Consider the following 15,617-nt stretch of genomic DNA (forward strand, 5'->3'; position numbering starts at 1 on the left):
GATCTGATCCGTTGACTGTGGGATGCTTAGCATGCTTCTTCCGCTTTTTAGCATGCATGTAGACCTGTGTTGCAGCTTTCCCAAGTTGGCACCTCATTTTTAGGTACGCCTGGTGCTGCTCCTGGCATGCTCTTCTACACTCCTTATTGAACCAGGGTTGGTCCCCTGGCTTGATGGTTATGGTATAGTGTACACTAACTGTCCCAATATCAGGAGATTTGCTATACTTGTACCAACATCATGACTGTTAAAAGATACGAGTTTACTTGGCAGCAGATTACTGCAAACTTCTATTGCCAGAATTTCTGCACGGGTCATTTGCTTCATTTATTTGTGATGCCATATCAATTGCCACTTAAAGGTTAATCTTTTAGTTCTCACAATATTCCACTATTAGTAATTCAGTAGCATAGTATTTGGTCTGTAACATAAGATACTTAATAAAATGAATCAACTCAATAAGCAGAGAGATTTTCCATACACTTGTATTTAGTTACTAGTTGCTTGTGCCCTTATTAACCAGTATAAATGTATGCAATACAGAAATTAGCATGCACATTATCTGCCCTTAAATGGCTAGCACTTCAATTGAAACAATGTGCGAGAGGTTTCCTTTCCAGTTACTGAGCAACCCTGACAGAATAACTTTCCACTTGCGTTTATTGACATATACAAAGAATTAGCAGCACATTGAACAATTAATACATTTTAAGCACTACTTTTTGAAAAATTATGTTAAATGATTTTCTTTCTTCCCTTCCTCCCCTTTCCAGCAATCAATACTGTGGGAAGGTTGGATCAATCTTACGAGCCCAGGCCATTAGTCCACCCTGGATATCCTTCACCGATAACGAGCAGAGCTCATTGTCTAGTATCTCCTGCAGGATTTTAACAGCCTTCTGGGAATCATTTCCTTGTTTACAGATAACATACACTGGAAGTAAAAAAAAGAATGAAATTAGGCTGTTTCACCTGTTGGAACAAGGCACTATATTATTACAGAGTACCATTATTAATGGTGGCTCAAGAGTTAGGAGGTATCATTTGAAACTCAGCACACAATTTATTGCCAGGGCTACTACACTGCAGCATTTGCAAGGGACCAGCAGCCCTTTCTTAGGATGATAACGTAATGCTGTATATAGTCAGTTGACATTTAAGTGTTCTGAAGAATGTTCTGTTGTAGTGAAAAAATAAAATGTAGATTATTTTTCATCAGTAAGATTATACTTTTTTTTTACTGTGTTCCTGGCAGATTGAAATTCTACCCAAAATGCACTGCAGCAAGGTAAATCAGGGGCGCCCTCTGGTGAGGAAAGTTCAAACTGATTTATCCAAGACAGAAAGCAAGATATGACACGCACTTGGCAACAACAACTTGCACTTCTGTAGCGCCTCTTATGCAGTAAAACGTTCCAAGATGCTTCACAGGGGTGTTATCAGACAAAATTTGATGCTGAACCACAAAGAGATAGTAGGACAGGTTGGTCAAAGAGGTAGGTTTTAAGGAGCGTCTTAAAGGAGGAAAGAGCGGTAGAGAGGCAAGAGGTTTAGGGAGGGAATTCCAGAGGTTAGGGCCTCGGAGGCTGAAGGCACGGTCGCCAATGGTGGAGCGATGGAACTCGGGGATGAGGAAGAGGCCAGAATTAGGGGAGTACAGACATCACGCAGGGTTGTAAGGCTGGAGGAGGTTACAAGGATGGGGAGGGGCGACGCCATGGAGGGATTTAAACACAAGGATCAGAGTTTTAAAATTGAGGCATTGCCAGACCAGGAGCCATAGTAGGTCAGCAAGCACAGGGGTGATGGGTGAAGGCGACTTGGTGCGAGTTAGGATACAGGCAAGAGTTTTGGATGAGCTTAAGTGTACGGAGGGTGGTAGGCCGGCCAGGAGAGCATTGGAATAATCGAGTCTGGAGACAACAAGGGCATGGATGAGGGTTTCAGCGGCAGATGGGCTGAGGCAGTGACAGAGACGGGCGGTCTTGGTAATGGAGAGGATATGGGGTCAGAAGCTCTGCTCAGGGTCAAATAGGATGCCGAGGTTGCGAATAGTCTGGTTCAGCCTCAGACATGGCCAGCGAGGAGGATGGAGTCAGTAGATAGGCAGTATATATTATGTTTTTATCTTAATATAGAAATTTCCAAAAAATGCCATTTTTATCCTCACCTGTACTAAAATATTTTTTATCTAGTTATGAAAACACAACTTTTGGCACTCTAATTATCAGTCAGATATGTGGTAAATTAGAATGTGTCACAATATTGCTTTCTCTGTATGTCTTTATTTCAAAGGCATTAATTATCTAACAATCAGTTCACTCTGACCTCCGAGCTTGGAGAAAGATTTTTAGCCACAAAGTGTTCAATATTAATTACAGTAGATTGAATTTAGTGCTCAGGTTACCCATAAAGATGCTCCAAAGAAAATCTTAATTTTATCCCTATGTAGCTCTGCTAATCAAACAGAAGCAAGTATTCAGTTTATTCAGACATGATTGCATTGTAGTCCTATCAAGTCACATGGATTTGAGAGATCAGATTACTTGTACTGAAGCACTGGTGACTGACTACACTAAGCTCCATGCATAACAAAATGAAACAGTAATCCTCAAAGAGCAAGCTAAATATTTATTATGGTTCTGCAATAATGGGTCAACTCGCATATAGTGAACCCAAAACAACTCTTTTTAAAAATTAAAAAGGAGTCTTCCTGCCATCAACTGCAGCATAAATAGCATTTAAATCGGTTGTTCTATGGGTGCACTAAAAACTCCCAACTGCACGCAGTAGTTCATCTGTGGTCCTACTAAAGGTTTTATATATCAATTCGCCATTTCTATAGTTTATAGCCCTTGCTATGAAACCAAATATTCCATTAGAGATTTTAGGGCCTTATCCACTTGCGGTGCTGTTTTTTCATGTCTTGTAAAGCTGAACCCTTAAATCTCGCCGTTCTACATTACCAAACCTTCCCCCATTCAAAGTATAATTATTACTTTTTTTTTTAACAAAAATATACCACCTCATACTTACTGACATTGAATTCCATCTGCCACTTTTTTGCTCATTCCATCACGTTTTCTCCAAATTCTAAACCTTGTGTTTAAATCCCTTCATGGACTCACCCCTCCCCATCTCTGTAACCTCAACCAGCCCTAAAACCCCACCCCCAACTCTCCGCTCTTGGCCTCTTGTGCATCCTTCCCTCCCTTTGCCCCACCAGTCAGTGCCTTTAGCCATTTCGGCCCTGATATACCTATCAATTCGTCCAATAAAAAGCGACGAGTTAGGAACGTAACTAAAGGTTTTTATTGACTAAATAACAGAGCCCACCCTCGTGGGTGATCGGGTCCAACAAGGAGGAATACCAGCCAGTCGACTACCTTTATACCTGGGCAGGTAGGTGGAGCCATGGGCGGAGTCGGAGGTGGTCAGCCCAGGTATAACAGCGCGACAAGAGGCGACCTCGTATCGTGATACAACAGTGATAACGGTGATAACAATACAACAGTGATAACTATAGTGTAACGATAAAAGTGGTTTACCACATTCACCCCTTGTTTAGATTTGAGTCCGGCGGGGTGAAGTGTACTACCAGTTCTGGTATGTCAGTCTGTCCGGAGGCCTCGTAAGCCTCTCCGATCGTCGCAGCGGCGGTGCTGCATTATCCGGTGTTAGTGCTGGTGTCTGCGTGGTCGGCGAAGGCTCGTGGGGTTCCGGCATGCCGTCTACCTGGGCTGGAATTGGGGGGGTGGTGGGGGGGGGGTAAAGGTGGTGTCTCCGGAGTGCCCGAGGGTGCGAGGTCTCGTAAGGAGACAGTGTCCTCCCGCCCGTCTGGGTAAGCCACGTAGGCGTACTGGGGGTTGGCGTGCAGGAGGTTCACCCTTTCGACCAGGGGGTCTGTTTTATGGGCCCTCACGTGCTTTCGCAGCAAGACGGGCCCCGGAGAGGTCAGCCAGGTTGGTAGAGTGGTTCCCGTAGTCGACTTCCTGGGGAAAACAAACATTCGTTCATGGGGGGTGGCGTTAACGGCAGTGCAAAGTAGTGACCGGATGGAGTGCAGCGCTGTCGGGAGGACTTCCTGCCAGCGGGAGGTTGGGAGGCCCTTAGACTTTAAGGCTAAGAGGACGGCCTTCCATACCGTCGCGTTCTCTCTTTCCACCTGGCCGTTCCCTTGGGGGTTGTAGCTGGTGGTCCTACTTGCTGCAATACCTCTCGCTAGTAGGAACTGACGGAGTTCCTCGCTCATGAAAGAGGAGCCCCGGTCACTATGTATATAGTTTGGGAACCCGAACAAGGCGAAGAGGTCGTTCAGGCATTTAATGACCGTGGTACTGGTCATGTCTGGGCAGGGGAAGGCAAAGGGGAAACGGGAGTACTCATCAACAATGTTGAGGAAGTACACATTACGGTCAGAGGACGGGAGGGGCCCCTTAAAGTCGATGCTCAGGCGCTCGAAGGGGCGGGTGGCCTTGATCAGGCTTGCTCTGTCCGGCCTAAAGAAGTGCGGTTTGCACTCGGCGCAGGTCTGGCAGTTCCTGGTTATGGTCCTGACCTCCTCGATGGAGTAGGGCAGGTTGCGGGCCTTAATGAAGTGGTAAAGTCTGGTGACCCCGGGGTGGCAGAGGTCGTTGTGGAGGGTCTGAAGTCTATCACTTTGCGCGCTGGCGCATGTAATTCGTGACAGAGCATCGGGGGGTTCGTTCAGCTTACCTGGCCGGTACAAGATATCATAATCGTAGGTGGAGAGCTCGATTCTCCACCTCAAGATCTTGTCATTCTTGATTTTGCCCCTCAGCTTGTTATTAAACATAAAAGCGACCGAACGTTGGTCGGTAAGGAGGGTAAATCGTTTGCCTGCCAGGTAGTGCCTCCAGCGTCGTACCGCCTCCACAATCGCCTGGGCCTCCTTCTCGACCGACGAGTGTCGGATCTCAGGGCCCTGTAGGGTCCTTGAGAAGAAGGCCACCGGTCTCCCCTCCTGGTTAAGGGTGGCGGCTAGGGCGAAGTCGGATGCATCGCTCTCGACTTGGAAGGGGATGGACTCATCCACTGCGTGCATAGTGGCCTTGGCAATGTCTCCCTTAATGAGGGAGAAGGCTGCGCACGCTTCCTCCGTAAGGGGGAAGGATGTGGACTTCATGAGGGGTCTGGCTTTGTCCGCATAATTGGGCACCCATTGGGCATAGTAGGCGAAGAGCCCCAGGGTTCTCTTAAGTGCCTTAGGGCAGTGGGGGAGGGGTAGCTCCATGAGGGGGCGCATTCTTTCGGGGTCGGGGCCGATGAGTCCGTTCTCTACTACACAGCCAAGGATGGCAAGGCGCGAGGTGTTAAACACACATTTCTCCTTATTGTAGGTGAGGTTCAGCCGTTGGGCTGTACGGAGGAATTTCTCCAGATTCACGTCGTGGTCCTGCCGGTCGCGGCCGCAGATGGTGACGTTATCTAGGTAGGGGAATGTGGCCTGCAGTCCGTTCTGGTCAACCATCCGGTCCATCTCCCTTTGGAAGACCGAGACCCCGTTGGTGACACCGAAGGGGACCCTAAGGAAGTGGTATAGGCGCCCATTCGCCTCGAAGGCGGTGTACTGGCGGTCCTCGGGGTGGATAGGGAGTTGGTGGTAGGCCGACTTAAGGTCGATGGTCGAGAATACGCGGTATTGTGCAATCTGATTGACCATGTCAGATATGCGGGGAAGGGGGTATGCGTCCAGCTGGGTGTATCTGTTTATGGTCTGGCTGTAGTCGATGACCAGGCGATTTTTATCGCCGGTCTTAACGACCACGACCTGGGCACGCCAGGAGCTGTTGCTCCCCTCGATGATGCCCTCCTTCAGGAGACGCTGCACCTCAGAGCTAATGAAAGCTCTGTCCCCAGCGCTGTACCGCCTGCTCTTGGTAGCGACGGGTTTGCAGTCGGGGGTGAGGTTAGCGAACAGGGAAGGTGGCGGCACCTTGAGGGTGGATAGGCTGCAGGTGTTACGCGGTGGGCGGTTTAACCTTCGCTGGTTGTCGACTGTGAGTGGGGGGAGGGGTCCACCGTATGCTAGGGTTACACTTTGGAGGTGGGATTGGAAGTCCAGCCCTAGTAGGACGGCAGCGCAGAGCTGGGGGAGGACGAGGAGTTTAAAGTTTTTATACTCTGTACCCTTAACCGACAAGGTCACAGCACAGTAGCCGCTAATGTCCGTGGCGTGGGACCTCGATGCCATCGAGATTCGGTTGCGCGTTGGCAGGACAGGGAGGGAGTAGTGGCTCACCGTGTCTGGGTGGATGAAGCTCTCCGTGCTTCCGCTGTCGAACAGGCAGGTCGTGGCGTGGCCGTTTACTTTGATGTCCATCATCGACTTGGACAGGTGGTGTGGGCGGGCTTGATCCAGAGTGACGGAGGCTAGCGTGTAGGTAAGCGAGTCGTTGTCGTCTGCGGGCGAGGCGGTCGTCGGGTCCGGGGGCCCGGTGGCAGTCGGGCGTGGTGGGTAAAATGGCGTCTCCCACGAGGTAGGACAAAATGGCGGAGAAGATGGCTGCCCCCATAACTCACATGAGGCACTATTGGGGTCGGTTGCCTTGATCAAAGATGGCCGCCCCATGACTCACGTGTGGGGATACTGGCCTCAGTTGCCGTGAAAGAAGATGGCCGCCCCCACAGTTCGCATGAGGCACTGCTGGCCTCTGAAGATCCGCTCCTGCAGGCCTTAGAGAAATGGCCTTTCTTCCTGCAGGTTGTGCAGGTAGAGTTCCTGGCTGGGCAGCGCGACCTCGGGTGCTTCTCCTGGCCGCAAAAGAAGCAGCCGGCGGCCCGATCGCGGGTGCCCGATGTCGGAGCCGGTACCGGGGGTGGCGGGCCCGGTCGGGTCCGGGACGCCGACGCTGAGGTAGGTCCCGGGGGCGGCGCTGCGAAGGGTATTGCGGTAGGGGTCGGGGTAGGTCCCGGGGGCGGCGCTGCGAAGGGTATTGCGGTAGGGGTCGGGCCCGAGTCCCAGGGTCGCGAGCAGTACCTGGAAAACGCCTCCTGGTCCTGATGGGCCACCTCCATGGAGAGAGCGAGGGCTTCAGCTTTGTCCAGGTCGAGGTCTTTAGCTTCAAGCAGTCTTTGCCGTGAGTAGTCGGACCGTAGGCCTTTCACAAAGGCATCGCGGATATTATCTTCCGTATTTTCAACAGCCGTCACCGCTTTAAAGTCACAGTTCCTGCCGAGTGCTCTTAGCGCCCGTAAAAATTCAGCTACAGACTCTCCTGGCTGTTGCGGGCGGGATCTTAGGAGGTGCCTGGTGTACATGTAATTTACCGGGCTGCGGTACTGCTGTTTCAGTAGGTTGATAGCGGCCTCGTACGTAGTCGTGTCCTGTATGAGTGCGTATACTCTCGGGCTCGCTTGGGCGTTCAGAAGTCTTAGTTTGGATCTCTGCGGGGCGCCGGATTCTTCCAGGTAGGATTCGAAGCAGTCCAGCCAGTGTTTGAAGTTGAGGGCTGCGTTTGCTGCCTGTGGGTTTAGATCCAGGTACGGTGGTTTGAGGGCTTGCAGCCAAGCCGGCTGGTGTGGCTGTGCTTCTGGGAGGGCTTCTGGCTGGCCAGTAGTAGACATCTTTAAAATTTAGTCAATAAAATTGATATACCTATCAATTCGTCCAATAAAAAGCGACGAGTTAGGAACGTAACTAAAGGTTTTTATTGACTAAATAACAGAGCCCACCCTCGTGGGTGATCGGGTCCAACAAGGAGGAATACCAGCCAGTCGACTACCTTTATACCTGGGCAGGTAGGTGGAGCCATGGGCGGAGTCGGAGGTGGTCAGCCCAGGTATAACAGCGCGACAAGAGGCGACCTCGTATCGTGATACAACAGTGATAACGGTGATAACAATACAACAGTGATAACTATAGTGTAACGATAAAAGTGGTTTACCACAGGCCCCATGCTCTGGAATTCCCTCCCTAAATCACTCCACCTCCCTCTCCTTTAAGACCCTCCTTAAAATCCACCTCTTTGACCAAGCTTTTCATCACCCCGCTTTCTTTGGCTTACTGTCCAATTTTGTATGGTCATGGCTCTATGACGCACTTTGGGACATTTCTCGATGTTAAAGGCATTATATAAATGCAAGTTGTTGCTATTTTAAACTATGTGGTGCCAGTTGCTGTGCCTGCATGCACTCAGTTTTTTTTTAAAAAAGACCATAAAGTATGTTGCCCCAATCACTCGAGTATTTCTCTGGCAGGTCATTACAAGGTATTATTGTCAGAGGCTAGGAAATAGCCAATAAATAGTGTGGTGGTGGAGGGGAGTTTAAAGGATGAAAACAAACAGATAATAAAGTGAGCATATATGGACTATCTCCCACATTAAAAGTGCACAAACAATTTATGTTCATTACAAAAGTCCGAGCTAGATGGTACAATGAATATGGGTTTGGACCTGTGACTGCAACACACGAAAGGAAAAGACAGAAATTATTATATTTAAAACAAAATTCACCTTCAAAATGCAGTCATACCATATTTATCATACATCACTTGAAATTACAAAGCACTGCATATTCTATTAAGCCACTGTGTGAATAGATGTATTCTAACTTCCTCCTTTGTTCTTCCAGTGACAGTCCTGAGTTTGTGCCTCTTGTTCACCCACCAGTGGCAACAACCTTTCACCAGTTATCTACTCAAAACCTTTCATCATTTTTTTAAACCTCTATTGGATCATACTTTAACTTTCTCTGTTCCATTGGAAAAAAAAACATTTCCAAAGAGGGGGAAATTGGCTCCCGCCCACTTTGGGGTGCTACTTTTAGTGCCCCAAAAAAGTTAGTGCCCCCGCGCCCAAAATTCAATGGTAGCGCACTGAAAGCACTCCCCCTCCCGGCGCTACATGCAGCAGTGACACGTGTGCCAGCACGTAGCGCCGCAGTACTGCAGGCCTCCCTCCCCTGATTAAAGGGGAGGGGCCTAGCGCAGCATGCACCGGGGCCCTGCTGGGCCACCAGGGAGCCGGCAAAAGAGCCAGGCACTCAAGAGGAGTACCGGGCCGACGGATCGTGGTCAGCACCCCGCAGCAGGAGGCCAGAGGGGGCAGGTGCTGCCAGGCGGCCCAAAAAACAAATGGCCGCCCGGCACCTGCCCTTTAATTATCGTCGCCCCAGCCGCAAGAACACCCCCCCTGACCCTGTTGGACATAGCATCCAGCGGTAGGTCAGGGGGCGTGAGCCAAGTTTGCGGCCGGGACGTGAGCGGGGTGCTGCGCACGGCAATGACGTCATCGCCGGAGGTAGCGCCGTGGGGCGCTACCAGCTACCGCCGCCACTAACCTCCCGCTGAATTTCGCGGGGGGTGTTAGTGGCGCCGCGCCGTGCCTGGGCGCTAGTTGCAAAGCAACTGAATTTTTCCCCCAAAGGCTTTCTTCATAACTATAACCTCTCATTCCTGGCATAGTTCTAATGAAGCTTTACTATACCTTTTCCAGTTTTCTAATATCCTTTATATGGGTTTCCCAGAATTGCATCCAATTGAGCACTCTCGCCCGAGTCAGAAGGCTGAGTCAGTCTAATCATTTATCTCACTGCTGTGTGTGGGACCTTGTCACACACAAACTGATTGCTATGTCTGCCTACAAAACAACAGTAACTACAAAAGTAATTAATTGGCTGTAAAGCATTTTGTAAATGCAAATTATTTTCTTTAATACTCTAACTGTAGTCTAACCAATGTCTTGGACAAATTCAATATCACTTCCTTGCTTTTATATTCATGTATAAAATGCAGAATCCCATTTGCCTGTTATGGCTTTTCTACTTAAACTCTCATCTTTAAGAACATACTTATCTGTACCCCTAAATCTCTGTCCTTCCACTTTTAATAATTTTACCAATAAGGGCATACTTCCTTTCACTGCTTGTCCCCAAAATACTGCTTCATATTTATCTGCATTGAACTGCATCTGACATCTACTGCCCACTACATTAGCCTGTCCATATCCTCCTGCATTCTTCTTCATTTTGGCTACGGCTCCTTATTGAATAGCAGCAGCAAACTTCAATATAATTTCTCGTGTCTGTCTAAATTATTTATATTAATGGCAAACAAAAGAGGTCCCAACATATATTCCTGAGGGATACCATTACCCACAGCCCAGAAATCCCCCCCAAATCTTTTAATCCCTTTTTCTACCTTTTGATCCTTGGCTATATTTCTATCCAAGAGGCTACATTCTCTCAATACCATGCACATTCATTGTTATAACTAGTCTCTTGGGTGGCACCTTATCGAACAACCTCTGAAAATCGATATATACAACACCCATTGTATTCCCTGTATCTATAGACACTTGTGATTTACTCAAGTAATTCAATTCAATTAGTCAAGCACAACCTGTCCTTATCACTCATCAGCTCTTGGCTTTCTAAACGTTCAATAGTCTAATTCAGTTTGGAGGTGACCCACAAACAAGGTAAAACCAATAAGCTAATAATTTCCTGGCTTATCCCTTTCCCTTTTATGAACAGGGATGTAACATTTGCCACCCTCCAGTCCTTTAAAAACAGGAATTGTGCCAAAGATTTTTTAAGAAAATAATGGTTACCTAACTTTTTTTGTTGGCATGCCATCTGGGTCTGGTGACTTTTCTACTTTTAGTTCCATTAACTTTTTATTGCAGTTTCCTTTTGAATATTGATTTCCAGGAGTGCCCTTTCCACATTATACTCAGGTAGTACCACAATCCTACTTTTGTCTTATGCAAAAACTGTGGCAAACCACTCATTGTACATCACTGTTATTCTTCCACTCTCAAGTACAAGATGAACCCCCTTTGTCTCGAAGTTGCCCACCCCTTCTTTGAGTATCCTTTAACATTTTATGCTTGTAATGGGCAATTACACTGCTGGGAGTGTACTATAGACCCCAAAATAGCCAGAGGGGAGATAGAACAACAAATATGGAGGCAAATTTCTGAGAAGTGCAAAAACAATAGGGCAGTAATAGTAGGGGATTTCAACTACCCTAACATTAACTGTGATAGAATCAGTGTAAAAGGTATAGTGGGCGCAGAATTCTTAAAATGCATTCAGGAGAACTTTTTTAGCCAGTACATAGCAAGCCCAACAAAAGAGGTGGTGATTCTGGACTTAGTTTTAGGGAATGAAGCTAGGCAGGTGGAAGGGGTATCAGTGGGAGAGCATTTTGGTGGTAGTGATCATAATTCAGTTAGATTTAGCGTAGTTATGGAAAAGGACAAAGATTGATCAGAAGTAAAAGTTCTCGATTGGGGAAAGGCCAATTTTACTAAGCAGAGATGTGATTTAGCAAAAGTGGACTGGAAACGACTACTTGAAGGTAATTCTGGCAGTGGGAGGCATTCAAGGAGGAGATAGTGAGGATTCAGAGCAAATATGTTCCCACAAAGAAAAAGGGTGGGACTCACAAATCTAAAGCCCCCTGGATATCAAGGGGCATACAGGTTAGGATAAGGCAAAAAAGGGAAGTTTATGTCAGATACCAAGAGCTAAATACCGCAGAAAGCCTACAGTATAGAAAGTGCAAGGGTGAAATTAAAAAGGAAATTAGAAAAGCAGAGAGGGTATGAAAAAAATACTGACAAGTGAAATCAAGGAAAACCCAAAGGTGCTTTATAAATACATAAAGAGCAAGAGGATAACTAAAGAAAGAGTAGGGCCTATTAGAGACCAAAGAGGAAGCTTGTGTGTGGAAGCGGAAGACGTGGGTATGGTTCTTAATGAATACTTTGGGGGTGACTTCGCCATTTAGGAGGCGGGACTGCTGCTTGTCGGGTTTCAGCCCCGCCTCCATCGATGTCGAACCAACCCACGCTATTTTCCCTTGATTGATCTCGTTAAGTCCGCCCAGCGGGCTTAGCAGGCTAATTAAGGGAAAGCTGGTGACAGAGAACATCAGCGTATGACGTTTCATCTGTCAAAAATTTTTGACAGATGAATTGTCATAGTTTGACAGCTTTGACAAGCTGTCAAACACTGACATTCTCTGTTGTTTGGTGAGTTCTTGTACTCAAGGCTCACCAAACCTATTTCCTGAGCAGAAAGCAGATGGCTGTTGCATCGGAGAGTGCAGCAGCCATTGTGTCATCTGTGCCGTGGAGATGACGGAGCCTCCAGATCCCCAACGATTGAAGCCTGCCGGAAGAAACAAAGGTAAGTAAACTTTTTCTAACACTTTTTACTCACCTCACATACTTACTTCTCCACACTTGCACCCATCACTCACCTCCACAGCGCACTTTTGGACCCCTCTCACCCCCGCAGACTTACTGCTCACCTCGTTGACCCTGGCGGGGTTACCTGACGTCGGGAAGCCTGCACCTCTGTTGGAAAAATGGTGATAATCCTCTTAACTGCCTGTTAACTACCTGTTAACAGGCAGTTAAGTGGCTGTAATCCCCTTCCCGCCTCCAGGACCCAGGAGCCGGCGCAGGTCGGGTACCTGCCTCCTGGGAAGATGGCATGGAGGCGGATTGGTGGCTGGACAGACTACCGCCAATCCGCTCGGTCATCTCCATCTATGTAGCCACAAAACAGCAGCGGCAACAGAAACAATGTCGCAGGAAAATCAACGCTGGAGCATTCAAAGACCCTGCTAAGAAAGCTCTATTCAGCCTGCGCCTCACAATCAACCTGACGACTCCCAGTGATTCAGAGATACAGAGTGTCCACAGCACCTGATCTGCACTCAAGGCCTCCATAATCAGCACCTGTGACGAGACGCTCGGTCACTCGACCAGGAAACACCAAGACTGGTTCGACGAGAACGACCAGGAGATCCAGGAGCTAATAAGCCACAAGTGCAAGGCATTCCTGATCTGGAAACAGCAACAGAACTCGAGAGCAAGAAAGTAGCTCTACAGACGCCTGAAGGCCGAGGTCCAACAAAAAACTCGCTACCTAAAGAACAGATGGTGGGTGGAGAAAGCGCAGGAGATCCAGCAGCTAGCCGACAACCACAACGTGCGTGGATTCTTTAGCGCAGTCAAGACCACCTACAGCCCAAGCACCCAATGTCCTACCCCACTGCAGGCCAAGAACAGAGAGGTACTCATCAAGGACAGAGAGGCAGTCAGTGCCCGCTGGAAGAAGCACTTCGAAGATCTCCTTAACCGAGACTCCGTCTTCGACGCGAGTGTCCTCAACTCCATCCCGCAGCATGCTACCCGCCACCACCTCAGCACAAACCCAGCCCGGCATGAGGTTGAAAAGGCTATCCGACAACTGAAAAACAACAAGGCCTCAAGAGCAGATGGAATCCCTGCCGAGGCACTAAAGCATGGCGGAGAAGCACTGTTGGTGTGAATACATGAACTCATTTCTCTTATTTGGAAGGAGGAGAGAATGGCAGGGGATCTCGGAGATGCCGTAATCGTGACCATCTTCAAGAAAGGTGACAAGTCCGATTGGCGGTAATTACAGAGGAGTTTCCCTGCTGTCTGCCACAGGGAAAGTCATCGCAAGAATCGTCCTCAATCGCCTTCTCCCAATGGCTGAAGAGCTCCTCCCAGAGTCGCAATGCGGATTCCGTCCACTAAGGTGCACAATGGACATGATCTTCACTGCGCAGAGTCATACAGCACAGAAAGAGGCCCTTCGGCCCAATCGTGTCTGCGCCGGCCATCAAGCCCTGTCTATTCTAATCTAATTTTCCAGCACTTGGTCCGTAGCCTTGTATGCTATGGTGTTTCAAGTGCTCATCTAAATGCTTCTTGAATGTTGTTCCTGCCTCTACCACCCTTTCAGGCAGTGAGTTCCAGATTCCAATCACCCTCTGGGTGAAAGTTTTTTCTCAAATCCCCTCTAAACCTCCTGCCCCTTACCTTGAAACTATGCCCCTGGTTATTGACCCCTCTACTAAGGGAAAAAGTTCCTTTCTATCTACCCTATCTATGCCCCTCATAATTTTGTACCCCTCAATCAGGTCCCCCCTCAGCCTTCTCTGCTCTAAGGAAAACAACCCCAGCCTGTCCAGTCCCTCTTCATAGCTGAAGCGCTCCAGGCCAGGTAACATCCTGGTGAATCTCCTCTGCACCCTCTCCAATGCAATCACATCCTTCCTATCGTGTGGCGACCAGAACTGCACACAGTATTCCAGCTGTGGCCTAACTAGCATTTTGTACAGCTCCATCATAACCTCCCTGCTCTTATATTCTATGCCCACAGATGCAAAATATTAATTTAAAACATAGAAACATAGGAGCAGGAGTAGGCCATTCGGCCCTTCGAGCCTGCTCCGCCATTTAACATGATCATGGCTGATCCTCTATCTCAATACCATATTCCCGCGCTCTCCCCATACCCCTTGACGCCTTTTGCGTCTAGAAATCTATCTATCTCCTTCTTAAATATATTCAGTGACTTGGCTTCCACAGCCTTCTGTGTTAGAGAATTCCACAGGTTCACCACCCTGAGTGAAGAAATTTATCCTCATCTCAGTCCCTCACCTACATCTTCCAGCTCTACACACAGATTGCCACTTTGGTCCCTAATGGGCCCTACTCGTTCCCTGTTTGTTTATCCTCTTGCCCTTAATATACTTATAAAACACCTTGGGATTTTCCTTTATTTTGCCCGCCAGTGTTTTTTCATGCCCCCTCTTCGCTCTCTGATATACCTATCAATTCCTCCAATAAAAGGCGAAGAGTTACGAAGGTGACTAAAGGTTTTTATTGACTAAATAACAGCCCACTCTCGTGGGTGATCCGATCCAAGCAGGAGGAATACCAGCCAGTCGCTCACCTTTATACCTGGCCTGGTGGGTGGAGCCAAGGCGGAGTCGGCAGTGGTCATCCCAGGTATAGCAGTGTGGCAAGAGGCGACCTCGTACCGTGATACAATAGTGGTCAGTGATACAGTTATAACGAACAGTGGTGAACAGTGCTAACTACTAACAGTGATACGATAGTGAACGTGGTTTACCACATTCACCCCTTGTTTAGAATTAAGTCCGGCGGGGTGAAGTGTACTACTAATTCTGGTAGGTCAGTCTGTCCGGAGGCTTCGTAAGCCTCTCCGATCGCCGCAGCGGTGGTGTTGCCTTATCCGGTGCTGGTGCCTTATCCGGTGTTGATGCTGGTGTTTGCGTGGTCGGCGAGGGCTCGTGGGGTTCCGGCATGCCGTCTACCTGGACTGAGGTTGGGGGGGGTGGTGGCGGTGTTTCCGGATCGGCTGAGGGTGCGAGGTCTCGTAGGGAGACAGTGTCCTCCCGCCCGTCTGGGTACGCCACGTAGGCGTACTGGGGGTTGGCGTGCAGGAGGTTCACCCTCTCGACCAGGGGGTCCGTTTTATGGGTCCTCACGTGTTTCCGCAGCCAGACCGGCCCCGGGGCGGTCAGCCAGGTTGGTAGAGTGGTTCCCGTAGTCGACTTCCTGGGGAAAACGAACATTCGTTCATGGGGGGTGGTGTTAGTGGCCGTGCAAAGTAATGACCGGATGGAGTGCAGCGCTGTCGGGAGGACTTCTTGCCAGCGGGAGGTTGGGAGGCCCTTAGACTTTAAGGCTAAGAGGACGGCCTTCCATACCGTCGCGTTCTCTCTTTCCACCTGACCGTTACCTCTGGGGTTGTAGCTGGTGGTCCTGCTTGCTGCAATACCTCTCTCTAGGAGGAAT

General features: G+C 48.8%; 1 protein-coding gene across 1 annotated transcript in view; it reads right to left on the reverse strand.

The window, feature by feature from the left end:
- Positions 1 to 359: 359 nt before the first annotated feature.
- The window catches only part of mocs3 (molybdenum cofactor synthesis 3), an 81,770-nt gene continuing 66,512 nt past the window's right edge, over positions 360 to 15,617 (reverse strand). Inside the window, exon 13 of the mRNA XM_085980201.1 lies at positions 360 to 934. Within this exon, the coding sequence (XP_085836327.1) occupies positions 777 to 934 (158 nt within the window). The 3' untranslated portion in view covers positions 360 to 776. The remainder of the gene's footprint in view (positions 935 to 15,617) is intronic.

The sequence above is a fragment of the Somniosus microcephalus genome, chromosome 3 (assembly GCF_052327205.1).
Source record: "Somniosus microcephalus isolate GS21.2 chromosome 3, FLI_Smic_1.0, whole genome shotgun sequence".
Taxonomy (NCBI): Eukaryota; Metazoa; Chordata; class Chondrichthyes; order Squaliformes; family Somniosidae; genus Somniosus; species Somniosus microcephalus.